Here is a 27,641-nt window from a genome sequence, read left to right on the forward strand (position 1 = left end):
CTCAACACTGAAAACCAACCAGAACTCAGCTCATGGGACGGACTGGGGGAGGGGGAGTCACTGTTGATGCAATACACTGCTGATGGAGATGTCATGCAACTTCTGATCTATCCCTTTAAGTTTGGTGACAAATGATGTCAGAAGTGGGATGTTTAGTTGTAAGGTAATCTGTGGTGTACCCAGGGGAAAGGACAGGTCACCTCTGAGCAATAGACCTCGGACATGGGTGAGGCACTAGGATGAATGGACTGGGGCACCTGTGTGGGACATGGGACATTGTACTGGATCACATGAGATTGTGCATATGTACCTAATGCTGCGGTCAGTGAGTGTCTATTACTTGAAGCCACTCATAGACTGTTTAATGCATTTTAATAGTTAATAGCCGCATATAAAGTGTGGCACAGCTCTTTTTTATTTTAGCGGTTAAAGGCTGGTTCGGGTGCGAATTTGTGCATATTTATATTCTCCTGGTTTCACTTTTACTTTTATGATGTTTTCAGGCCTGTACACGAGGCCATGTGAGGTGAAACACTAATAAAACAACTTTTATTTCCCTTAACATGACTTTAGGGTGTGTGTCACACTGAATGAAAAACATTAAGTGTAAGGCTCACCTTATAAACAAAGACTGGACATGCAGTTTATGATGCATATGCACAACTTGAGTAGAGCATCTTGCTTTTAAAGGACTATCTGCAGGGGTTGGGAGATGAGGGGTTATTTTGGCGATGGAGATTAAGGCAGGGGCTTTTTGTCATTTGTGCGAGACAAGCCATTCATCCATCCAGTTCACAGCCAAAAAAAGGCTGGTCCCAGAAATTAGCAGTTTCAGCTCAGCAGCAAAGTCGCCGGGCTGTGAAGGCAGAGAGAAATTGACTAATTAGCAATGCGCACTAAAACTTGACGGTTTCTCTCCATAACAGCGAGGGGTGAAAAAAACCACGAGACTCGCCTTTTTTCTCCCCCCTTTTCCCTCTTTCCTTTCTTCCATAGATGTTTGAAATCGCAGTCATTTACGCTCGACAGTTTTTACAATAGCCTTGAGCCATAATTTTGCGAGTCTCTCCAGCATCCATACCCCTGCATGGTCTCTCTCCACCGGCCATGCACGACCGTTTCTCTCCCCAACCGTGGATTTCCTATTACTCTCGTTACGACTCACTGAGCCCCAGGCCCAAGGATAATGATGTGTTGTTTCTTGGTAGCATAATTTGTCACACGTATATTTCTTCTTCTTCTTCTTCTCTTGCAGAAAGCACGGCTCCCCTCTCACACAGTCGCACACTTCTGGTTAATTCCGAGGAATCAAATGATCAACAAATAACCACAACCTAATTTGGACTTTTTTTGGGAATCGCTTTTTTTAACAAAAACGAAGAACAAAAGCAGGGGGACCTTACACACCGGAACCCCCCGAAGATTACTTTCTTTTTTGAGTGTGTGCGTATGAGTGTGTGTCAGGTAAGTTGTGGCTGCTCTCATCATTTAAGTTGTCACACTGACGGCGCGCGTAAGTTTACGCACGCACAAATGGCGTTTTGTCGTGACGTGTCCGCAAACAAAAGACTCCAACATCGCGGTGAACTTTTACCTCTTTTCTTATTTTCCTGACTTTGTTTTCGACGAGGAAATTGCCTTTTTCTCTCCGGCGCCGAGTGTTCGCCTCGTATAACCAGGGTGTGCAGCAGCAGAAGCGGAAAGAGAAGAGAGGATGTCTGCTCTACGCTCTCCCTAGCGGGGATGTCGCGTTCCGTATCCGCCGAGTGGAGCGTCGTTGCCGGTTAGAGCTCCACAGCATCTCCGTCGTCTTTGTTTTGGCTCACCTGCGCCCCCTTAATCACAGCTTCCGTTTAAATCTACTAGGATTGAATCGGAGTATTGCACGATGGGGACTACTGCGTTGTTTTTGTTTCTTGCTTCATGACTGTAAATTGAAGATGACCTAATCCCACATGGGATGTAAATTCTCTGGCATCCTGGATTGATAACTTATCCAAGAGGCTGCTTTTAGATAGACTGAGCCCACATGTGTTGTGCAACTTAGATGCTCTGAGGTAAATGGCTTGCATGGTTTATCTGTTGCCCAGGTGGCGTCTACAGTCGGGAAGTCATGTCCAGATCGGGTGATAGAACGTCAACCTTTGACCCAACACACAGTGACACGCTGCTGCACGGGCTGAACCTCCTGTGGAGGAAGCAGCTTTTCTGTGATGTGACTCTCACCGCCCAAGGACAGCACTTCCACTGCCACAAAGCGGTTCTGGCATCCTGCTCCCAGTATTTCAGATCGCTCTTCTCCTCCCATAATGCCATCAACAACGAGGGAGGCAAAGGAGACCAGGGCAGCAGCGGCACCCCCTCGTCCTCTCCTGATGACAAGCTGGTAACCCCCAGTGCCAGGCCCATCAATAACCTGGTCCTGCAGGGCTGCTCCTCCATTGGACTAAGACTAGTGCTGGAGTACCTCTACACTGCCAATGTGACTCTTTCCCTGGACACAGTGGAAGAGGTGCTGTCGGTCAGCAAGATTCTCAACATCCCGCAGATCACCAAGCTCAGCGTGCAGTTCCTCAATGACCAGATATCAGTGCAGAACTACAAGCAGATTTGCAAGATCGCCGCCCTCCATGGGCTAGATGAGACCAAGAAGCTGGCCAACAAGTACCTGGTGGAGGACGTGCTGCTGCTCAACTTTGAGGAGATGTGCGCCATGCTGGACGCTCTGCCGCCCCCGGTGGAGTCGGAGCTGGCTCTCTTCCAGATGTCGGTGCTCTGGCTGGAGCATGACCGAGAGACCCGCATGCACTACGCTCCGGACCTCATGAAGAGGCTGCGCTTCGCCCTCATCCCGGCCCCGGAGCTGGTGGAGAGGGTGCAGTCAGTCGACTTTATGAGGAGTGACCCCGTGTGCCAGAAGCTACTGCTGGATGCCATGAACTACCACCTGATGCCTTTCAGGCAGCACTGCAGGCAGACCACAGCTAGCAGGTAAGACAACTAACATGAGGAATCACTTTTTTAAAAATCTGCACATTGTTCTGAAATTATGGTAAGAATGCCTGGACTGTCAAGCATGTATGTGGTCAGTTCGAAGTAAAGAAGCTGCCAAAGAGTTTGATGTGCTCTCTTTTGCATTATATTTGTAGTGAACCTGTTACTTTATATTATAGTGACAAAAATATGCTTTCCCCCTCATACATTTGTATAACATCTGTTTTCCATTCTAAATAAGATGCATCACAGTCAAAAGAGGTTAGACATTTCATCTGGTGGCACTTTCCTACTTGTTACATGCAAAGAAGAGGAAATGCACATGTTTTACTCACACAAGGAGGCTAAGCTGCATACCTAGCATAGCACTCTACAGGAGTAGCTTGAATACATTGGCAGTGATGTAATTATTTCCCCCCCACTTATAAGCATCAGCGTTACTCCATCATCATTTAGATTTTTAAAAGCAAAAATCTATGTCCACATTACTACAGTAACATATCTATTTCCACACGTGGGCCTAAATGAACAAGGATTCAGGAATCCTCATAATTAGTTTCACATGCTACTGTTCCTCTCTTCTCAATTAATCACCATTATCTATGTCCAGGGGCTCATTTGCATATGACTAACCTCAAAAAGACTTCCAAGTGGGGCAGTAGCAAAGAGATACAATCAGGAAGAGATGTTGTGTGAGTGACATAGCCATGCATTAAAAAAAGAACGCTAAGAGAAAGGAAATGAGGTGAATGTGACTGAAGGTAATGTAAAACTGCATATTGTGATTAATTGGTAGATTTGTGTTAAAAGCCATTATGAGCCAGACAATGCTCCTGTATGGAGAGTAGAGTGTGCCACCACCAGGTTATACATCATATGCAAACTCCCACAAACGACTAGTGGATGTCACATGAATCATTACAGCCAATGATGGAGACAGGGTTATGTAGTCAATTGCCTTTTTAGCCTCCGGCATGGCACCCTGCAGGACCATCTTCCCTTCACAGCTAATTAAAACGATACCTTTAAGATTGTAATAACCATTTGATAACAGATCACCATAATAAGTGTGCCTTTTGTTAATTGTAATAAATGTCTTCAAGTCAAGTGAAAATACAATGATAAAGAAGGCCCCAGTGTAGGTCTATGAAGCAAGCGTTTTGTTTATTTATTTTACTTGTTTCCTCACGCACACTGTTGTCATTACAGAATCCGTTCCAATAAGAGAATGCTGTTACTGGTGGGTGGTTTGCCTCCTGGACCTGATCGCCTCCCCAGCAATTTGGTCCAGTACTATGATGATGAAAAAAAGACATGGAAGATCCTCACAAGTGAGTTTCAAAAGCCTTTTGATTATATTTGATTTTTTCCCAACTTACAGCATCTCCTGTTTAGTGGCTTTTTATGATGGGGAATGATCGTTCCTGTGGATGACTTTAACACGGGTTAATTTGAGCGAAGGAGTTCCCTAAATCCTTCAGGTAATAATATATCACTATCACTTTTTAATATAAGTTTCTAATCAGAGCGTGACTTCACGGCACTGCGGCACTTCACGCCCGGTTCCCCTTGTTTTTGCTGAAATATGCTGCCGAGATGCATGATGAGATTCACTTGAATCTAATGATCTACTGTGGCAGAGATTGAACGCAGGGACGTGTGATATCTTTACTGAGTAGCATTTAAATTCGTCCTGATTATTCACTTGCAGTGATCAATACTGGCTAAATTGCTGTAATTAATTACTAAAACACAGAGTAAACCTGGGTGATGGCCTTATGGTTGTGAACTAATACTGGGTTTGAAGAGAAAATAAATGCTAAATAGCTTGTTCACTTGTATTTTTTTTAGTTGAATAAATAAATATTTGTTGGATATGATTGTATTATAATAATGTTACATTTAAAGAAGAAGTAAGGATTTTTTTTATACGTGTAACGTATAAAGTCTACTTTACTTTGAAACGACTTTGGTACAAAATCACTCATTGAAATAAAGTCATAATAAACAGTATTAATTAATAAAGAGATAATAGATCATTAATCAGTTGGTGAGTTGTGTCTTGAAGCAATTGAGGTAAAATTAGGAGCATTTCTTAGCTGCAGCCAGCAGAGGTGCTGTTAATTCACTCTAGAGCAGGGGTCCTCAATTGCATCATTCAAAGCATCTTTGAATGCATGTTCTGAATGCCTTGTATTTGTAATCTAGCTCATTTAGCCATTTTTATGCTTGAAAATGCTTAATTTAGGCTAAAAATATGTAAAATTTGGTTCAGTATATATTTTTTGACTAATAATAGGCCATATTCAACCACAAAACAATATGATTTATTAATTGATATATTGGGATCTATGTATATATTAAGTATATATATATATACTTATACAGTATGTCTACATTAGGGTGTCACGAGACAGAAAGTGTTTGCCCCCTTGCTGATTTCTTATTTATTTGCATGTTTGTCACACTTAAATGTTTCAGATCATCAAACAATTGTACATATTAGTCAATGACGACACAACAGAACACAAAATGCAGTTTTAAATGAAACCTTTTATTATTAAGGGAGGGAAAAAAATCCAAACCTACATGGTCCTTCGTGAAAAAGTAATTTGCCCCCCTGTTAAAACATAACGTAACTGAGATTAATTGAGATCTATCAGTTTGGAAAAAGTTATAAAACCATTTTGAAAGCTTTGGGACTCCAGCGAACCACAGTGAGAGCCATTATCCACAAATCGCAAAAACACAGAACAATGGTGAACTTGGCCATCCAACCAAAATTACCCCAAAAGCGCAGTGACGACTCGTCCAAGAGATCACAAAAGATCCCACAACAACATCCAAAGAACTACAGGTCTCACTTGCCTCAGTTAAGTTCAGTGTTCATGACTCCACCATAAGAAAGACACTGGGCAAAAATGGAAATGAGTTCCAAGACGACAAAGGTGTGTGTCCCATTACATCTGGCGTAAAAGTAACGCCTCATTTCAGAAAAAGAACATTATACCAACAGTAAAATATGGTGGTGGTAGTGTGATGGTCTGGAGCTCTATTTAAAAATCCAGAACCACCCCAACCGTCAATAATCAAGAGATGGGGGCATGGACTGCATCAAAGTTGTGATGTTTTGTCTGGAAATGCCTCACCATAGGTTGAATTCCTTCGAAACAGCGTTTACTTAGTTACAAAGTAAACACAGGCTTCCTCTCTGCATTTTTGGTAAATGCATATTTTGCAGTCCAGTCGCCATCTTAAAGTCCAATTTTAAAGGGACTCTATGCAAATCATTCCAAATAAAAAATTTTGAAACCAAAAAACACCAACACCACCAGCTGCTAGCATATGTTACAAAATGAACATCTCTTCAAATGAATAGATTGTACAAAAAAAATCTATATATTTCACAATTACAAATTGCTTATACAGTCAAACTTGTCTATAGCGGCCACGATAGGGAGTCTGCAAAAGTGGCCGCTATAGACAGGTGGCCTCTATAGACAGGTTGGTGTCCAGTTTGAATGTTGACCAGTAGAGTGAAAAAAAGGAATGTTGACCAGTAGAGGAAATGTTGACCAGTAGCGGAAAAAAAAGAAAAAAAAGGGAAAAAATAATAATAATGTTGACCAGTAGAGGGCACTGTGGGACTGCGGATAAAGGTTGTACAGCACTACTAGGCTTGTTATTATCCACAACCCACAGAACAAAGCTGTGCTAGTAATGTCTTACGCTTGTTTTTAATATTTTACTTTTTATACGGCAGAGTGTCATTACAGCTTTAGTTCATCGGGAAGTGACGAGAAGTGACGGTGGGTGTCCCGAGCAGGAGAGCTAGGCTCAGTGCTAGCTGTGAGTTTCGAGAGAGTTGGCAAGTGTGTTTATGTTGGCGTGGATGTAAAGTCCTGCAGTGTTCTCCGCTGTTAATAAAGCCATTAAAGTGCATCGGCGACGTGAGTCTCTCCTTCCCCACAACAAGCGGCATTACAGTATTGACACACATTGTGCACATTGTCTCACACCAGGAAATAAACGGTGTCACTAGTTACAGGCATTGCCTGGACAGCTATGTAGTGGGGCTTGTTTAACCTTTGGCTTGTGGGCAAGCAGGAAGGAGAGACGAGACGTGTGTGTGTCTTCTGTGTGCTCTCTGTGCTCTCTGGTGGCCGCGTTCAATAAATAAAGTTGGCAGAAGCAACAGGAGAAGTTTCCTTCCTTGCTTCGGAGCTGAATAACACTGACAAGTTAACAGACTAGTAGTGAACGGAAAAGAAAACGGCTTTTTTTGTGTGTCGAATACAGAAGATGAGGACTTTGATGGATTTGTGGATGAGGATTGATCAAAAATAACTTGAGTACATTCTAAAATACTTCAGTTAAGTACAACCGAACTCAGTTTTGCTCCCGCTGCCGCATGCATGCTAGCGTATGTTTTTTTTTTTATTGTAGCGTCGCTGGGAGCACGTCCTGTTTGTCTGTTGCGGTAATGTTTTGGTGCAAATGCTCTCAAAGTTACATGTTTGACCAGGAAATAGCAAGCTCAAAAGAAGACGGCTTTTTTATGTCGAACAACTGACAGTTTGTGTGGATCTTGTGAATGATTGTGACTGAGCTAGGACTCAGTAATTAAAGTCTACACACGACGGCTTCATTGATTGAAAAACAAAACTTTTTCGTGCATGAAGCTTCTACTTGAGTCGGTAATTTGGCTGCTATATGTGATCAGATATTGACCAAGGGAGACAAAATGGGTGGCCGCTGGCCGCGTTGGACAGGTGACTGCTATACACGAGGTCTATAACATGTAAATTTACTGCGGGGGATTTTTCAGTGGCCGCTATAGGCAGGTGGCCGTTCTATAAAGGTGGCCGCTAAGACAGGTTTGACTGTACTTAACATAAACAAACGTTACATAGGCCGTGGCTTACGTACTTACACAGGAAGGCCTGGGTATAAGACTATTTGTACGTTTGATTGTTGGCTGCCCCTAAGGAACCTGCTGCACACTTTACTTTTTTTTAGAGCTGATAGTGCCATATTTTTTTAAATGCGAGCCATCTTCTTCTACTTCTGCTTCATTGTGACGCGTATGCCATGCAGTTGCTCCCTGCAGAGCGGAGGACCTACTGCATGAACGAGCACTTCTCTAGTTAGACTGAATGGTTTAGATCAGGGGTCACAACGTGGTTCCCGTGGGCACCAAGTAGCCCCCCACGACCACATGAGGTGCCCGCAAGCCTGCTTTTCATTCAGGTTTTCAGTTAATAATGTGAGAACACTAGAAAGAAAAGTATTCTGAAACATAAAATGTGAGTTGTGGATACCAGCATTTTGTGAATGTTTTGGTAAAACAAGCATATTTGATCTGTTTGGGTTGAAATAAGGTATGAAAATAATTTCTACAAAAATGAGTAGCTCGTGGCCATTTTCATTTTCTAAAAGTAGCTCTCGCAAGAAAAAACGTTGGTGACCCCTGTCTTAGATTATTCGGGTAATGGTTGTCGGGCTAAATGAAAAGCTTTGGCGGGCCGGATGTGGTCACGGGCCGCCTATTGAAGACTCCTGCTCGAGAGCATTCAATACACTTTAAAAATGACAGTTAATCAGTGACTTAATCTTTGCCCATGGATACTAACACAGTACAAGAGATGTCCGGGCTGGTTCACCAATATTGTAACATACATACTTAGATTATAAAGTACCGGTAGGTTTTTCCATGGTCACCATGATGACGGCAGAGATGTTTTTTTTCCTTATTTCAAGCCCGTCTACCATCAAAATGATTTTAGAGCGGTTATTTTAAAGATCAATTCTCCCATATAGTTGCTTTAAGGACACTATTCAGAATTCCTTGTATTTCATGTGTTAAAAAAAAACTGATGTTCTTTGTTACTTCACATTTTTTCAGTACAGTCTGCCACTTTCCTCCCCCTCACTTGCCATCATTGACCTTTTCAACTCACCTCTATATTGTTCTCATAATCCAAAGGTCACACTCGACATAATGGCAAACCATATTTTTCTATTCAATTCTATTGAGTTTGTATGTTGTTGTTGTAGTTGGAGACATTTCTCAGCATTAGCTGTCATTTCCTGGCCTGCTTTGGAGATTCCGGCCGCAAATCTTGTGTGTGTTTTTTTCTGTTGTAGTCTTTTAAAGTTTGTTTGTTCCCCCCAACATGTCTTGTTAGTCGACAGGCGTTTATTTTACCAGAATTCATCAGGGTGCTCTCTGCAGACACGCACACACATCAGGCTGAAGCTCGCTGGTGTCCGCACTGTCATTTGCTCATTACCCTCGCCCTCATGGGTATAAACGGCAACTAGCAAAAAGGTCAGTGGGGATTTCCATCACTCCCAACTTAAAAAGTTAACACTTAAATGGTCCGTGGCCTTGTGGAAGGACAAAACTGCACAATCATCCCCTGAGCACATCAGTGAGCATCTGATGTAGCCTCCACACAATGGATGTGAAAGAGGAGATTATTAACATTCAATCATAACTTTGCAATGAGGCGAAACCTTAGAGGGACAGCCTTTGATTACGACATTCATCAAGATAATTTGGGAAGATTCTGATCTTCCCTCTTGTTGTGTCACTTGGAGCCACGAGCCGTTGATCCCAGTGTGAAGTTTGACACCTAGTGTACCCACAACAACGTGGATGAATGCCAGACAAAGGCGGGCCTGACATTACCATCTAAAAATCAGACTGTACAATATGGCTGCTTGAAAATAACAAGGGACTCCACCCTAGTGTGGAAGCCGCTATGATGGCGGAAAAAGGCACGAGGCAGAGCTGGAGCAGCCTTGGTGCATTAGCCATGTAGTCAGTCAAGCGTCCCCTTGCCTCTATGCAGAGGTTTCTGACTCCCTCTAGTGAGCCCTTCGGCTCAGTGTAGACAGCAGCCATGGCGTCCTTGTCAAAAAGAACGCTGCCCGTCACTGAGGATCTAAAAGCAAAAGGGCACTAGTAGGTAGATTAAATTCTCCCAATAAGGTCCTAACACGGGGGAGAGGTAAAAGTAAATGGCATGTTTTATGTCTTTCACCGTTGTAGTCAGAGCTATGACCTCTCTGCTGCCACTTATCCTGCTGCTCGCCTGTGTCTGAGACACCTGTAGAGGCAGGACAAACATCCCACATCCTTCTCCCGTACTGCTCCTCCCACTGTACTGTATTTGCCTCTCTGCAGAGCCACGAGGGCCTCTTTTTTCTCCTACGAGTACAAGATGATTTCAAGCCACCTAGACATCAAATAAAAAGCCGCCCATCCGTGGCCTATATACTGCTGACTGAACGATAATGTAAATAGCATGTAAGGGAGTTTGGCAGTCATATGGCACTTGTCTTTGAGGTGCACTGGAGGCAGGCAACCTAATCCGCTCGTTCAAGATAAAGCTGTTTTTAGTGTATGTGGTATTAGCTCCTATCTGAGTCCCTCCCCCCTTGACAAGGAGCGGCACATGTCAGACGGGCGGAGTGAGATTGCAGCGAGAGACCAATTGGAAAGAAATGAGATTCAAGGCTGTCTAATTCTGCAGAAACTGTGATCCATCAGGCAGTGGGAAGGCGACAGTGGAAATGACTGATGGAGACAGACAGGTGGGCCTTAACATTCCACTGATTTGTGCTCCACAAGACCCCCCACCCCACCGCCCGCGCCCAAGATTTATTGAGTGAACACGATCATGTTCATTACGACTGTCACCCAAGACCATTTCTCCACATCTCAATGGGGGTCACTGCAACCGAATATGATGGAGGACAGGAAGGGGAGTGCAAAAGCAGGTGACCCCTACCAAAAAAGGTACGGTATTTTTTTATGGTAAAAAGTATACCCCAAACTAATTTCCCTTCTTCTACTATTCCAGGAATATTCTGGGTGTCTCTGTAGGATTTTTCTTTCTGTAGACCACTACAATTCATACAAGAAGTGTTCTTTATGGTTGCTCAGCTCCCTCCCACTGTACAATTAATATTATTTACAGATGAATTTTCTTTGTGTCTCACCCAGTCATGCCTTACAACAGTGCCCATCACTGCGTTGTGGAGGTGGAAAACTTCCTGTTGCTCCTAGGAGGAGAGGATCAGTGGAACCCCAACGGTAAAACGATGCACCTCATTCTCATTGATTTCATACTGCAATTGATTTGTACCGTCTATTTGAATGCTGTATTGTTGCACTTTTAGTCGTTTTAAAACTCCACTTTAAGCCAGATGAGTACTGAGTGGACAAGCAACACCCTCAGTCACACTTGTCATTATTTGGCGCTGAGAAGTGACAGTGAAATCTTTGACGTGTCAAGTTGCTTGAGGGGCCTTTTTGTACAATCAAGTAGGAAACCAGGACAGCATAAAGCTGATTTTGTGTTTGCAATATAATGTGATATACTATATTATTATCATTTTAATATCATTTTCCTATGCTATGGCGTTTTCCCTATGTACACTTGCAGTATACCATTTGTGCATTTTGTTCAACAGTTGCATCATATTTTCTCCTTGTACTTTTAGGAAAACACAGCACTAATTTTGTAAGTCGCTATGATCCCAGATTCAACAGTTGGATACAACTTCCCCCTATGCAGGAGAGGTGAGGCCGTTATGTTGACATGCATGGTGCTTTATTAAACCGCCTCAACTTTATTTTACTCTTAAATACATACAATCATCCACATGACACTTTCCTCCTCCTCAGGAGAGCCAGCTTTTTCGCCTGCCGCCTGGAAAAGCACCTCTATGTGATCGGTGGTCGGAACGAGACGGGCTACCTGTCCAGCGTGGAGTCATACAACCTGGAGACCAACGAGTGGAACTATGTGTCGTCTCTACCGCAACCTCTGGCTGCCCACGCTGGAGCAGTGCATAATGGCAAGATCTACATATCAGGTTAGCTTAGATCCCGCCCACATTGCAATTAGCCTTTAACTTTATCCTCTACACACTCACCTTGAGTTAGATTACAGTTTTTCTCCATTTGTTTGGCTCATTTCTTGAAACAGAAATGACATTCTCAAAACGTTCGTTTGGCCAAACAGTCTCACAGCTCGGCACACTATAGCTCACTTGCAAAAGCACATATCTCTCCCAAAACAGTCCAGTCATGCTTCAAAGCTAATTCCTTTCTCACATAAACAGCCAGTGCCACCAAAATGCAAAGATCCTTCTCAATTGACTTTCTCAACACCTCTTGATTCTTTTAGCAAAATAAACTTGGATGGTTCAGCACAACACCATGGTTCACCTGCAAAAACTCATACCTCTTCCAAAACATTTCACTTAAGTGTCAAAACTAAATTTCTTGCCAATATAAATTGTCTGTGGCCCCAAAATGAATCATCCCTTTGGCACTGTGTAAGCACAGCAAGTTAAAATGTTTGGATGTTGTCTCACAATGGCCGAGGACCTTTGTAATACTATATGTATGTTATCTTATGTGTAATCATCTATTTCTAAAATCACGAATATTAAAATTTGCTGATAAAGTAAATTTTCAAACAGCTAAAATTATGCATAAAACAAACAATAACCTGCTACCCAAAAATGTCATACAATACTCTTCAAGAGGAGAGGAGAAATACTGTATGATCTCAGGCAAAAACTAAACTTAAAACACTTATATGCTACAACAACGCTAAAAACCCACAGCATTTCAGTATGTGGAATCAAATTATGGAACGGATTGAGTAAGGAACTCAAACAAAGATGAGCGATTTCAAGAAACAATACAAACCGTTGATGTTGATGCAAAATACAAGGAAGAAGAGTTTTGTCAGCACTCACCTACGGTATTATTGCAACTAAGTTCAGTTCTGTCTTTTCAAACTGATTATTATTTATTTACTATTATACTACTTATGTATTTATTATTTATCATGATTGAAGAAAAACTTTGACAATTATATTACTACATTGCTACATTACCTTATCATTTTCCATTGTATCATTTTCCCATGTATTAACTGGCAAAGACTACATCGGAATACAGGAAGTGAATAAATGTATTGCAATTGATGTGAAATGGACGAAGGGTAGGATTAAATAAGCTTTGCTTCTTTCTACTCCTTTTGGACGTGTGGAACTGCGAATTGAACTATTCCATTGTAACTTGTATGCATGTTCAAATGAAATTAAACCATTACCATTACCATTACTGTAATATAAACACATAAACAAAAAAATGGGAATATTATATGCAGCTTAAAGTACTTCCTCACTGGTCACTGTCTCCACCCTCCCTCTCCTCGCCTTCATGGTTGTCTGCACTGCAAAAACAACCATACTGGAAAGAAGCCCAAATTATATTAAAATGAGACAACTTTTCTTATTTCTAGCAGAAAATTCTGCCAATTGGGTAAGCAAAATTTGCTTGGCGAGAATTCTTATATCTTGAAGATTTTTCTTGTGACTTTTAGGAATATAATGAGTCCTAAAATAAGCAAGTTGTTTTTCGGTTATTAGAAAAAAGAACTAGTTTCTGGCAAAATGATCTTCATAAGAATTGGCCAGCTATGCTTTCTTAATATGAGATTATTTTTCTCAAGTGAAAATTGCTAGTCAAGATATTTTTATTTTTAGGAAAAAAATAAGAAATGGTTGCTTAAAATGGGACTTTTTTTTTTTAAAACTTTCTTGAAATTTAGTGTTTGCAGTGTACACGCTGCTGTCTGTCTGGGCAAAGATTCTCATCCACATCACAGTGCAAGTTCTAGTTTCACCAAACTGTCAAATAATTCATTTTTCCGATGATCCAAGAGATTCATATATTGTATATAAATATATTACAGTATATTCTTGACTAATTTTGACAATTGAACAGACTATTGTGCATGTGATGGCTTACACAATGAAATGATGCCGTCATGTTTTGGAGACAACAACCATTAGACCCGAGAATAGACAATCGGTTTAGATTTAGATTAATTCAACCTTGAGACATGTACTAAGACATTTGCAATTTGATGAACTCAATGAGAACTTCAATTCTGTTGTGAACAACTGCGAGGTTGTTTGGAGGTTTGTCCAGGTTATTTTGACAATGTCATTTCTGTTTCAAGAAATGTGCCATAGCAATGGAGAAAAACCGTAAAAAAAAATCTTCCAACATGAATTCTGGTGATACTGTAGTTTGCAGAGGAAATCTGTTGTGACCAAGGAGTTTATAACCCATCCTAAAATGGATAAACATGTCATCAGTTTTGTGGTATTTAAGTGGAATGAATTGGAGTGAAATACAGACTAAATGCAGTAAGAGAATAGTATGTTTGGCTGATAGAGAGTTTTACCTGTTGTAGGCGGCGTCCACAATGGCGAGTATGTGTCCTGGCTCTACTGCTATGACCCTGTAATGGACGTGTGGGCTCGCAAGCAGGACATGAACACAAAGCGCGCCATTCACACGCTGGCCGGAATGAACGACCGCCTCTACGCGATTGGGGGAAACCATTTGAAAGGTACGCACTGGAGCGTGTCTGGAAATGGACAGAAAACAATCAAGATTGATAGTTTTGTTTGTTTGTTTTATCTGTCCTCGTGAGCGGGAAACCGTGACCTTGTTCTTTTTAGTTTCACTTCTCTTTTCATCAGCAGTAGAACACTGCGCTGCTGTTTCATTGTGTTTCATCGGCATACCTGCCTGTTTTTGGTGTTCAATTTAAATGATTATGAAAGGCAGAATCCTTGTGTTGCTTTTTGCTCTGCTTAGTGTATTTTCACACCTTTTAAATATTGTACAAATAGAGAGGTGAATGTTTTTATTATAGTGTAGCTTAGCCTATATAGAGTTTTTTTGCCATCCTATATTGGGACGTTAACCTTAGCGATACTGCACACAGAATATTTGCCAAAACATGCACCCTTTTTCTCACAAATGGCGGTCCTCTTATTAAACCCCAAAGTTTGACTCTGCAAGTCTGATTGACTTGAAATTTCTGACACAGCTCAGTGTGCTCCACAAAACAACCACTGTAACTTTTGGGTGTTGAATCACCACCAAATTTGGTACAGACCTTTTGGGGACTGACAAGCACATGTCTGTCCAACTTGAGCGAGATTGGTTGAAAAACAGGGCCGCCATCAAGCAAAATATCTCTGTAGGAGCACCGGTGAGACTTAGCAAATAAACTCTGAGGAAATCTTTATTACATGTATGCTATGCTAACATGTTTTTCTAAGCATTTTGAGCACAACCCATAGAAGGCACCATAAGGATGTCCTAATCTTTTTACACGACTGTAGCAGTGAAACACTTCTGGTCCGCACATGTGCAGGCCCAGGGCTCGAACCCTGGTCCAACGAAAGAGAGTCGAGTGAGCTAGGCATCAAGCTAAAATCCTGAGCTGTCAACTCGATGTCCGGAGCCACTCACTGTACTTTTGCACTGCTACACCAGCTGGCATCCGTTACACTCCCCCCCAAACATCACCCTCATCTGGGTCAGAGTATCAGTGTAACCTGCCTGGTGCAGCCAGCCACACTGTCTAGCGCATCAAGCTAAAAGACCCGAGCTGTCAACTTGATGTCCAACAACATCAGGGAGTGAGGTTTACCAACATACTTCTGCACAGCTGCACCAGCTTGCATCCCTTACAGCAGCATGTTAAAAATCTCATAAAATGTGTGCAATACTCTAAGAAAATTGATGACTGCATTTTTCTCCCCCGCTCACAGGTTTTTCTCATTTAGACGTAATGTTAGTGGAGTGTTACGACCCAAAAGCAGACCAGTGGAACATCCTCCAGACGCCCATTCTGGAGGGTCGCAGCGGTCCGGGCTGTGCTGTCCTGGATGACAGCATCTTCCTCGTGGGGGGCTACAGCTGGAGCATGGTATAGTCTAACATATTAAATTTGACAGCGGGAAACTCAAGCAGCACCAACAGGAAGGGAAAGAATGACATTATGTCCTCTTCCCCCAGGGGGCTTATAAGTCGTCTACAATCTGCTACAGCCCAGAGAAAGCAACATGGACAGAGTTGGAAGGAGAGGTGGCGGAACCTCTAGCGGGCCCTGCTTGTTCCACCGTCATTCTGCCCGCCTGCCTCCCTTTTAACAAATGACAACTAATCCAGCCGAGAGGCGACGATGACGCCGAGTACCACATCAATTGGGGAGAATAGCACCGATAAGAAGGCAACAATTTTACAACTAACCCCCGTTCAGTCACACGAGTGTGTGTGTATAAATTATTTTTTTACAAGTTTGACCTGAGCACTTTGGTTTCCCCTGTGAAAGTCTGACGAGAAGTGGGGAAAAGCAGTGTAAGTCATGTATGTAAATGTCTCTGTGCTCTGAGAAATGGTTTATATTAGGTATGATTTATTTACACTGTTAGTGGTGTTTTTGGCTTCTCTATAGCACGTATAGTGTCGAGCTCAATGATAGCTTTCAGCTCCGTCGTATCCTGTAGCCACATAAACCCAATGACAGACTGAGAGAGAGAGGGATCATTCCCACTGGATCTTGGAGTTAAACCAGGACTGGGTGAGTTACTTTAATTGTGATATATAAATAGTCATCATGGCTCACACTATGTTTTGATGTGTTGTGCACTTAATCTGAACACCTGGTCACCTGGTTCGATGATATTTTCTCCTGTCTTTTTTTTGTTTTGTTTTAGAGAAATCTCACATTCATGCATCCAAAGCGACCTAGAAAACTGATTTGTTGTGATGGAAAATACACTGTACAAAACATAATCAACAAACCAAACCCTAATAGAGTCAAACCTCGGTTTTTCAACACCTCGGTTTTCATATGATTCGTTTTTTTGACGAAAAGTCGAAATGATCAAACTGCATCAGATTCGCGGTTATTCTTACAACATTGTGCATATCAGACTACTCTGTTTCCGTGTACCGTATCATTCCGTGGAAGCGAGTGCCCAAAAAAAGCACCCTACGCGTTTCTGAGTCACTCATTTTGTTTGAGTGCGACTGTTGAATAACCCGCCATGGGGACAAAGAAAGTTGGGAGTGCCAGCAATTTGATAAAGAAGGTGAGAAACACTGTTGAATTCAGTCGCAAAGTACGAAGATGGTGTCGCCTCCCCTCCTCCCTCTCCGCTCCTCACCAACAAGAGTCTTCAGTAAAATAATGTTCCATGTTAATTTGTCCGTTTCATTTGTCATTTATAATTATTTCACATTGTTTTCTGCATGGAAAGCTATAATTATTCGCTTTTAAATGTTTTTTTTTTTTCCATAGTTTTGGGTGTCTGGAATGGATTAATTGGATTTACATTATTTCCTATTGGAAAAATTGCTAATTTGCTAAAAAATTTTCATCTGACTTTTTTGGAACGAATTCATAACAAAAACCGAATTACCGCTGCATTGATGTGATGCATTAATTAACGTTGGAGCTAATGACACATCGATGGTACAATCAAATTGCTCACCAATGTATCGGAAGCATTTTTGGGTCAACCCAAAAGTGGCAACATTGTTTTTTCTCCTTTGTGCAACTAAAAGTCGCCACCTCTGGGAGTAGTATGGGATACTAAGCTTCCAAATCTGAGCATAAAGCAGACCTTAATGCACTTAAAGTGAACCTAAGAGTTCACAGTATTGTAAATGAATCATTGTGCTGTGTTTTAACAAAAAAAAAAATCTCTTTCAGTACAATTGAGTCCAGTCCAGTCTATGTTACTGAGTTTAAAAAAAGACAAAGTTGACTTTAAATGTTGAATCCTGTAAAGGTTGTTGACTTCATTCTTGTACATAATCGCTTGCAGTGAAACATTTTTGTGCACTCAACCTTTTGGATTTATTCTCAAATCCTGCTATGTCCTTTGCATTTTAGAATATGGAAATAAACTGATTCTTGATGATTTCTTGATGTCTTATCAGGCCTTTTATGAACCAAAAAAGTTACTACATTATACCATGTTTCCTTAAATTATGGTGTTTATTTACTCAACTGCAGAGAGCACCAGGAAGCTACGGGGAGCTGTTTCTTGAGTGTCCAATTAGGAACGGTCTCTAACTATTCTCTCAATAATGTATTGCATTTAGAGGCTGAATTAACTCATTCTTCCCTACTTGTTTCCTCAAGTGACATTGTGATGTTACACCTGTCTGTGGTAAGATGAGAACTTGCCACAGTACATGAGGTATGCTTGAGGCACCTTTTGTAAGGTACAAACATTATTTTGATCGATATGAGGAGTGCTGTGATACATAAGCTCGCACTTGCGGCACAGCTGCAGGACCATGCTGATGTGTGTTTTTGCATGGAAATACTTTTATTTCTTTTTCGCTGCTCTTTCCTCTAATGACGGCAATCCATGTATTTTGATTTATACAGATATAGAGTGACGTCCCTCAACTTTATTTGAGGGATGTGTGTGTGGATTTAAAGTCTTTATTTAGCGTGTGCGCAGGCAGATAGTTCATCATCATCGTCTGCTTGGGGAATAACTGTGGTGGTTAAGACGAACACAGGTGACCTTTTAATTAACTGTGTGGTCAATTATAGCTTGCTTGTAGTCACAGAGAAAGTGGATGTGAGCTTCTTGGAATGTGGTCAGGGTGCGGCAAGGAAAAAAGCATGCTTTGTAGTTTCAAAGCCATTATATTGAATAGATGACAAACTGATATGGTGTTCGGTTTGCTAAGACAAAGTAATAATCACAAAGACTCAAGTGGTTCTAATTATGTACAGTATCTTCAGTCTACTTGTATAACTGTAAAGAAACTACAAGAAAAAACAATGCAAATGCAACTTTTTCACTTTGTCAGTTTAGCTCTCTATTGTTTATATTGTCTTAACATTTTAAGTGCATAATAACTTCGCCAAACCTCAAAGGATTCCAACTCCATCAAGGGCCAAAATGTGCAGACAGAGGAATTATTACTTGTCGCTCTTGTGGATATTGGGCTTTGTTTCTGTAAGACAATCAAAGGCAGAGACTTCATGGCATTGCCAGAACGTCATCATGATTGTTTGCTTCATCTCCTGTGCGGCTCACAGCTACTAGACAACACACTTGCATGGTAATTGAGGATTGCTATGATTTGCCGTGATCATGTTTTAAGAACAACACTTTTGTGCATTCCCATGCAATCTTTGATTGATAGATGTTTCGGTAATATTATATATTAGATTATCCAAGGCGTTGTTGTGGCTTCAAAGTGTAATCTGGACCATCCAAAAAGTTTTTTTCAGCCCTGCTTGTGCGCAGAGAGCAACCTGTAATGGAAAAGAAGGTCAGGTGTGTGGCATCAGTCCACCATCTAGTGGTGACTAAATGACTCAAACACATTGAACCTGTTGCACTCAGCTGATCCGCGGTGAGATTTTCCTTTCATTAGTCGTGATTGAAAACAGTGAACAATTATTGACAATCTTTGCAGAAATTTGCAGAAGAGAAGCCCACAAATGACTCATACCACGGCAGCCGGTGGGGTGGGTGGGTGTGCTAGGTTTTACGGGAGGTGGGCTTGCTTTATCTCCACGCTTCACTCGTGCTTACGCTACTGCGTGGAACGCTGCTCTGGCTGCCATCCACCGGTGGTATTTATAGCCCACCACCACCACCCCCACCCCTTCTCGGCAAGAATTATCACTCAAGGAATCCACGCGTGATCATCAGCATCCTCCCCAACTTGTGTGGAGCAGGCAGGGAGGGTCTGCATCGAGGATGCAACCCGAGGCGTACTCCATGGAGGAATAAGAGCATCTCGTGGAGGTAAAAGTGTGTGCATTGGTGCATGAAGGTGATCTTTGTTTGTCTGTCTTCAGTGTTGTTCGTTTTGAATAGCTTTTTATGTATTTATGTGTATTTACCTGGGCCAATTGAACACAACAGGCAGGGTCCTAATCAGCTCGTCTGCTAAAAGGCTGCTGTAGTGAATTAATGTCTGCAGCTAGTGTGCATAAAGTGCACAATATGTGCGAGTGTCCATTGTGAAGCATTGGGGCTATTTCAAGTCAAATGGATGGCAGCCTAGGGCAATCGCCACGCTAATGTTCATAATTTATGCCAATAATGTATTTTTCTTGCAGTGGTTGTTGGACTCATTTGCTTTATCGACAAATTCTACAATATATACATTTCATTCCATCAATCAATTTATGTGCTGCGTTTATTTTATTAACCCTTAGAGCATTATTGTGCAAACATTTTATTTAATTTAATTAGTAACTTAGGGGGAATCCATGTGCAAGCATTTTATTACTAACCCATGTAGCATCTTTATGCAAATATTTTCTTGATTTATGTTTATTTTATTAGAAACCTATGGAGAAATCCATGTGCAGACATCTTATTAGATTTTATTCACCCAATTAGCAATGCTCTGCAAATATTTTAATTTATTGTTTTGTTGTATTTTATTTGAAAGTGTGTTGGCATGCAGACATTTCTTTTTTTGTATTTTATTTGATTAGTACCATAAGTATAATTCCCGTGCAAACATTTGATTTGATTTGAAAGTAGGGTCTAATAGTATTCATCTAAGGTAGCCCTCGGCAGTTTAAGCCACCCTTGTTAATTCTGTGCTCTGACCTCTAGGCTCGGTTTCTGCGCACAACTCCAACAGTTCAGGTCTTGATGAATGAGTCACTGTTGTGCCTTCACCTAGCCTCTCCCACACTCATACTCATCCTCATCTTTCTTTCAGTGGTGACACAAGCTCGTTTGGTGTGTCTCTGACTATGACTATATTTTGCTCGACCCAAAACCTGCTGCTTTTTCAGCCTTGACACCTTTCCATGCCCACATCTTTGACTGTCTCACACTCTACACACAAGCAGCGACCACTGGGTCATGTTTGATTGTTGTGTCTATGTAACTGCTCTCCCCCATAAAAGTCAAAACATTACAGAACCTTCAGAAGAAAGACCTAACCTGCCTGCTTATGTTAGCATCTGTGTTATTTTTACATGTGTACAAGTTCTAAGTAAGTCTTCGCTTTATCCATATTTATTTGACTTTGGAATACAGTGGACCTGCTTAAAAAAACATTTTTTTCTCATAGAAAACAATGGAAAGTGAATTATTCTCTCCAAGAGTCAAACTATCTCCATCATTTCCCTTTACTAGTTGTACAGTCAATGTTTTTTTACATTTTCATCTGTCTTATGAGTGCAGAAAGAAGTTGGCCATTGTTATTCACATTGTATGCATCTTTAACGACCAGAGGGAGATGATTATTCAGTATGCCTGGGAGGTGAGCCTCTTCACTTAAAGATTAAATGCAGCTCACTTCTTGGTGAACATTTCATTTTCCTTTCAGTTTTTCTTTATTGCTGTTGCCGCTTTCATGCTATTGTACTGAGCAGCCAGGACAGACAGTCTTGTTTTATGGTTATCATCACATGTTTCCTTTTTTGCTATCACTGGTAACCTTTTACGGTGGCACCACACACAAAAAAGCCAAAGTAAAAGCAAAACATACTTGTGAAATTTAATTCTTTAAATCAATGGTGTCCACTGAGGGCCACACATGGAAAAAAGGGGCCACTTTGATACAGCTTGTGCACTAAAGATGTTAAAATCAATTCAATGTAAGTCAATATATGCTAAGATGGCTGAAAAAAATATCAGCATTTTAGCTTTGTGTAATAGGTGACAAAGCTAATCTGTGAATTAAGTTTATTTTCAGAATATGCTGAGGGCCAACAAAAAATGATCAGTGGCCGAAAATGGTCCCCGGGCTGCACGTCTGGTTTAGGTGCTCACTGACTATTATTGATGTTTTTCTGTCTCTCCACTGTCCGTAGTGCAGCATTGTGATGAAATGGTGGACTCTGAGCAACTATAGACATGTTCACCAGTTCAGACCAGTCCCTCTCCATCTCCCTCCACACTCCGTCCATCTGCGGTCCAGGTGGTGGACAGCAGCGCGTCCAGTCCTCCCTATCCCTCCCAGAACCCGAGGCATGGAGGAAGCCCATCCCAGCCACCCGCCCTGGCCTGGCGCAGGGTGTCCGCTCCTGCTCCCTGCAGGTCCCTCACGGTGAATTCCTGGACCTTCCCGCCCGAGCGGCCAGCTTTGACGTGCCATGCGGGGAGGATTCGGATCGAGGTTCGGGGTCTCCAAGCCCAGGACATGGGGTGCTTCGGCGGCGTGGAGGACTGGTGGAGCAGAAGGACATCATCATGGCTCACCAGGCTCATAAAATTCAGAGCACACCACAAGCTCGCAGGAAGGAGTGGGAGTAAGTTGAAAAGGCACTCAAAGACAAAGGTTAAATGAAAATGTTAAGGTCTCTTCTTTAGACTAGTTGACACTGAATCCACACTGCCTCTTCTGGTTGCAATAGTGCACACTTTTACTTCCATTATTTCAAGACATGATTAATCAACAATCAATTCCACATAATTGATAGGATTGTTAATATTTTCCAAGCTCACGATGCTCCAAAACTTCACTTGGTGGATGTAAACTAGTGCAAAATTTTTAGCTAGCCCAGTATATTATTCTGAGGACACACTGACTCCCACAGCTGTACAAAATATTGCTGGATGGATGTATCCACCTCCAGGGGTAGTTTAAATTAGTGTGAAACTTACTGTTTATATGTACTTTTCTAGTAGTAATTGTAGTACATTGGCACCTAAAAAGGAAATAATGGAAACTGTATAATAATAATAATAATGAATCTGATTTTATAGCGCTTTTCAAGGCACCCGAAGCACTTCACAATGAAGTGAAACTATTATTCATTCACACACTGGTGGTGGTAATCTACATCTGTAATCACAGATGCCCTCGGGTAACTTGATAGAAACGTGGCCTCTGGCCTCTCCGACCACCAAACATTCACATTTGCACAGCAAAGTGGGTGAAGCATCTTGCCCAGTGGCACAACAACAGTAACAGTGGAGGGAGCGAGGATCGACCCGCCGATCTTCCGGTTTCTGGACAACCTACTCTACCCTCATGAGCCGCTGCCGCCCCACTGAGCCACTACAGTATTAATCAGTTCCGGGGTCCAAATGCCACCCTCGTACAACCTTTTAAAGGTAGCATTTCAATATTTTAACTGCCATGCAAGTGTAAAAATAAGTGAATAGTGTTAAATTTGCTGTTATTATCTCTTTAGCCATATGGTGCTGAGTAACCAGGACAGACACACAAGTGTTGCTTTTTCCTACGTTGCGATAAGTTCTATTTCCAGTTCGTGTTCGTCATCACACTTTTCTTCTTACCCTTCAGTGGTGGCATCACAAGAAAACACAAAAATATTTGCTGTATGTCTTTGGCTCCAAATTATTATTATTTTTTCAACAAAAAAATATAAGACCACTACAGACTAGCATATGTTACCAATAGTTGTTTAAAAGAACAGATGGTACATAAAAAGTCTATTTTTTTTTCCACAATGACGAGTTAAACTGAATACAAACGGGCATTAAATGACAGCCAACCTAATGTGGGGGTGTTACGTCAGTCGTAGGTTACATACTCAAAACATGAAGAGGGCGGAATATAAGCCTTGCAGTACATTCGAATGCGAGCGCCCTCTGGGCAGCCGCATAACTAAGGCGGCTACGAGTACCATTTAAAGGACATTTGATTTCATTTAGTTATATAGTGTGATGGGATTCATGATGTGTACTACACGCAGCCATCAGGAGGTGATTAAGACTTTCTTAACCCACAGATAGTGTATGGCTACGTCATGTCTGGTTGAGCTGCAAGCTTCTTATGTTGGACTATGGCCACTGAGCTTGTAGACAGCTATCGTTTTTTTGGTATTTTTGAAGGAACCCAAATGAGTCAGGTGATGCAAATGTTTTCTTGTTAGCAGCTCGCATGTTCATCATAGTCTTTTATTTTCTTCTGTTAGCTGTATTTGTTAACAACAGACATAGAATGAATGAGAGTGAGTCACCATGAGAGGATGTACATGCGTGTTGTTGCCGCCCTACAGTGCTTATTTTTCTGCACAGAAGCAATATTTGCAGCTTCCTTTTGTTGGGGGCATTGTTCCACTCATGAATCATCCAATCAGCCCCCACTACTTCCATCTCTCCAAACTCTGCTTTGACTTTTACATTTATTTATATTGTTGTGTTCGTGTGTAACATTGCTGCTTAGGACTGCAGTGCCATTAATGGCCGAGCTGAGGGTGCTGTGATTAGCCGCTTCCCAACACTTGAACATGGAGTGGTGGTACTCCATCAACATGACACCCTAAACCCACCACCTCCTCCTTCCTCCGTTCTCTGAAGCTCCAACACCCACTCCACATCCACTTTAGTGTATACTGTACAGTTAGTGTCATCCTCTTTTGCTTGCTCATTGTTTATTTGCAACTCTCAGGCATTTACTGCACGGCCAATTATAGAACATAACACATTGGGAAGGTGAAAAGGATGGACCAAGCTGCACTATTTCTGAGCCTTGCCTGTATTGCAGTTATTTGTCCATTAGGGGATGCTAGGGAATCAAAGTAGGACAACCGCAGGGAAGCAGCACAAGATAATTTAGAGCTGAGGCCTTCATTTTTTAAACATATAAATATATTCAATTAAACTACATTAACTACACTTGGGCTTGCAAAGGGGTCAAACATTTCTGGTAATCTTTGGAAATTTTTACTCCGGTTTCCTCCCACATTCCAAAAACATGCATGTTAGGTTAATTGGAGACTCTAAATTGTCCATAGGTATGAATGGGAGTGTGAATGGTGCCCTGCGATTGGCTGGCGACCAGTCCAGGGTGTACCCCGCCTCTCGCCCGAAGTCAGCTGGGATAGGCTCCAGCATACCCGCGACCCCAGTGAGGATAAGCGGCATAGAAAATGGCAGATGGATGGGCATGCATTACTTGCATATATAACCATATAATGTTATTATCTCCTTACTATTGTATTTAAAAATCTGATTTTATTTTGGTGCCCCATTGGCGTGTTCTTTATATGTTATAATAATAATAATAATAATAATATACACAAATAAAGTAATAGGAGCAATACCAATAATGGTGATTGTATATTAATAATATTTTTGGGCTTATTATAGTCTTCATCGAGCCTAACAGGTAAAACATTATTGATGTTATTGTTATTAATAATAATCATATAGATCATAATATTAATCCAACAGAAACCCATATATTTAGAAGGGAAACATATTTTTTCTTAAAAATTTATGAATGATTTCCCTCACATTTGAAATATTAACTGTTGTCATACATACCACATTTTCACACCATAGTTGGAAGCTTTAAGTCGCAGTCGTTGGTGGAAACAAACCAACATAACATTGGTACAAGCGGATATCCGTTGCTAGGGAACAGAGAGCCAGAAAGGGGAAAAGATAAAATAAAACACTCAAACACTTGAGTCAATGTTGGCCCAAAGCCTATCTGCAATTATATAAATGCTGTGCACAAGTATGGCCCACTTTAGCTCGTGTGTGTGTGCGTGTGTGTGTGTGTGTGTGGTGTCATGGCCTCTCATTCTGCTTCCTCTTGCTGTCAAAAAAGGCAACTTCCTGTGCGTACAGGAAGTTAAATCAAATGTCTCTCTAAGTGTGGCTCTTAATCTCTGTATTGACCCCTTATTGGTGGGTTTTGTTGTTTTCTTATTATTAGAGAAGGCAAGGCTACATTGCGTGGACAACATTATGGAACACCAACAGGAAGCAACTGGGGAGCCTTTCGACAAGATGTTTCGAATGTTTCTGTGGGAATTTCTTGTCCATTTGTGAGGTCAGAGGTCGCTGATGTTTGAGGTGTGACTGGGCATGTAGTTTGATGGGGTTCTTCCACACCAAACTCATCCAGGCGTGCCGTTACGGACCTTGCTTTTGTGCACTGTGAAGAAAAAAAAATAGGCTTTCTTCCCCACAAAGTTGGAAGCATACAGTTGTCCAAAATGTCTTGATGAATAATTGAATGTCATGAATGTGTACAGTACCCATAGATCACCACAATGTATGCCACCAGTCATTTTTTTAATTTGGTTCTAATACACAAGGAAAAACGTCGTAGTGGAGAAGCGAGTTGTGTGTAAAAAAAAATATAGACATTTTATACATGTAATACAGATTTCCTCCAAGTTGTATAATCACACTGGCCTAGTGGTTAGCATGTTGGCCTCATGGGTTCAAATATCTGTGTGGAGTTTGCATGTTCTCCCCGTGAGTGCACGGGGTTTCTTCGGGTACTCTGGCTTCCTTCCTCATCCCAAAAACATGCATGTTAGGTTAATTAGAGACTATAAATTGTCCACAGGTGTGAATGTTTGTTTGTCTATATGTGCCCTGCGGTTAGCGCACTCGCCCAGTCATCTGAGATAGGCTCCTCCTCGCCTGTCACCCTCATGAGAACAAGTGGTATCAAAAAAGTGGATGTATGATCATCAGACAAATGGCCAATGACTTATAGTCAGTTAGTTGCCAAAGACGTTTTGCTTGATGGCGGTCATGTTTTTCAACCAATCTTGCTCAAACTTTACAGACATATGCTTGTCATTCCCCTAAAGGTGTGTACCAAATTTGGCGGCAATTCGGCCAAACACCCTCAAGTTAGGTGTTTTGCAGAGTGCATTGAGCTGTGTGAGAAATTTCAAGTCAATACGATTTATGAGGGTGACACGTTGAGATTTTAACAGTGCCACCATGTGGTGTATTTGTCTGGAAAAAATAACACAGCCAGTAGGAGTGCATGTTTTTGACAAATTTTCACCCTTTTGTGTGCAGCGGAGTAAATGAGTGAGCTTACACCAGGGCTATTCACCTCATTTGCTGTGGGGGCCAGATTTTCAGAAAGCATAGGTCTGGGGGAGCACACTTCTCCCTTCATTCACTATTATTCTTATTTTGTATATAATGTCAGTGTAAGACTCTGTTTTTCCCTTTTACCTCACCAAACGGCTAATACAGTCATAAATAAATGGTAAAAATCTTCCGTATGACAGGAGCGCACTGCTGACTTTAAGGACCTACTGCAAAACACTAGTCTTATCATGCTGCTGTTTTTAAGGATGTGCTGCATAAACGCAGGTGAAAATATATCTATATGACAAGTGTGCTCTGGTGTTTTAGCAATTTGCTGCAAAAATGTTGCTTTTGTCATGTGCCGTGCATATCCAATGAATCACAGCTGTATTGTGTCCTAACCGTTTTATCCACAAGCTACATTGAGCCGTTTCCACTGCTGCACAGATGTGTCGCTGCACTCTCAGAAGACGTCCCACTACTGTGCGTGTGTGCGTTTGTGCAAATTTCTCGAGGAAGCACTATTGTGAAACATGGCTTTTGTTGGCAGAAATAAAAAAGAACGGGCGCATGGAATTCAAGAGAGCCATGTCGCTATGGAAACAACAGACAGAGACAGCGGGAGATACAGTAGATAGAATGAGAGAGAGGATTGGAAAGAAAGATGCCGTTTGCAGGGATGGACAAACATTTTTCTTTTGTCTTGGGTAAGAGTACACGTGAGAAGCTAATGTAGTCATTTGGACTTTTCTTTATTTTCTTTTTTGCAGCTTACTTGGGAACTTTATCATCATTTTTCCCTCTTCCTCTTGCCCTTGTTTGCCAAGCATCCATTTGCCACTCTGTCTTGGCCGCCTTTACAAGCCCCCCCCCCAAATGCTGCCCATCTGCACACTTTTGCTACCTGCGTCTCACAGCTCTTGTTTAGCTTACTTTGTTTAGCAGACTATAGCTGATCCTGTGCTTGACTT

At 41.6% G+C, this 27,641-nt stretch overlaps 2 protein-coding genes across 5 annotated transcripts in view; both read left to right on the forward strand.

The window, feature by feature from the left end:
* The first annotated feature begins 1,036 nt into the window (after window positions 1-1,036).
* klhl14 (kelch-like family member 14) lies at window positions 1,037-17,813 on the forward strand. Of its 3 annotated transcripts, none has more exons than XM_054767139.1 (9): window positions 1,037-1,464; window positions 2,091-2,991; window positions 4,204-4,325; window positions 11,009-11,098; window positions 11,509-11,587; window positions 11,693-11,883; window positions 14,289-14,447; window positions 15,664-15,821; window positions 15,911-17,813. In XM_054767139.1, the coding sequence occupies exons 2-9, from the start codon at window positions 2,114-2,116 to the stop codon at window positions 16,049-16,051; spliced, it is 1,818 nt and encodes a 605-aa protein (XP_054623114.1). In that variant the 5' UTR covers window positions 1,037-1,464; window positions 2,091-2,113; the 3' UTR covers window positions 16,052-17,813. The 3 variants fall into 3 exon arrangements, with proteins under 3 accessions (XP_054623114.1, XP_054623112.1, XP_054623113.1); XM_054767137.1 differs by lacking the exon at window positions 1,037-1,464 and adding an exon at window positions 1,506-1,783; XM_054767138.1 differs by lacking the exon at window positions 1,037-1,464 and adding an exon at window positions 1,506-1,783 and having other exon boundaries at window positions 15,679-15,821.
* A 1,684-nt stretch (window positions 17,814-19,497) lies between these two features.
* cacna1eb (calcium channel, voltage-dependent, R type, alpha 1E subunit b) overlaps window positions 19,498-27,641 on the forward strand; it is a 66,446-nt gene continuing 58,302 nt past the window's right edge. Inside the window, exons 1-2 of one of the 2 annotated variants that reach the window (XM_054758420.1) lie at window positions 19,498-19,683; window positions 21,720-22,157. In XM_054758420.1, coding sequence (XP_054614395.1) covers window positions 21,763-22,157 — 395 coding nt within the window. In that variant the 5' untranslated portion in view covers window positions 19,498-19,683; window positions 21,720-21,762. The remainder of the gene's footprint in view (window positions 19,684-21,719; window positions 22,158-27,641) is intronic. The other variant, XM_054758429.1, reaches the window with a different exon arrangement.

This window comes from Dunckerocampus dactyliophorus, chromosome 2, assembly GCF_027744805.1.
Source record: "Dunckerocampus dactyliophorus isolate RoL2022-P2 chromosome 2, RoL_Ddac_1.1, whole genome shotgun sequence".
Classification (NCBI taxonomy): domain Eukaryota; kingdom Metazoa; phylum Chordata; class Actinopteri; order Syngnathiformes; family Syngnathidae; genus Dunckerocampus; species Dunckerocampus dactyliophorus.

Bases quoted from the DNA above. Each gene is read 5' to 3' on its own strand.
- klhl14 (XM_054767137.1), top strand. From the start codon at position 1,744: ATGTCGCGTTCCGTATCCGCCGAGTGGAGCGTCGTTGCCG. The intron at 4,326-11,008 runs GTGAGTTTCAAA...TGTCTCACCCAG, and splicing joins GACATGGAAGATCCTCACAA to TCATGCCTTACAACAGTGCC. The intron at 15,822-15,910 runs GTATAGTCTAAC...CTCTTCCCCCAG, and splicing joins GGGGCTACAGCTGGAGCATG to GGGGCTTATAAGTCGTCTAC.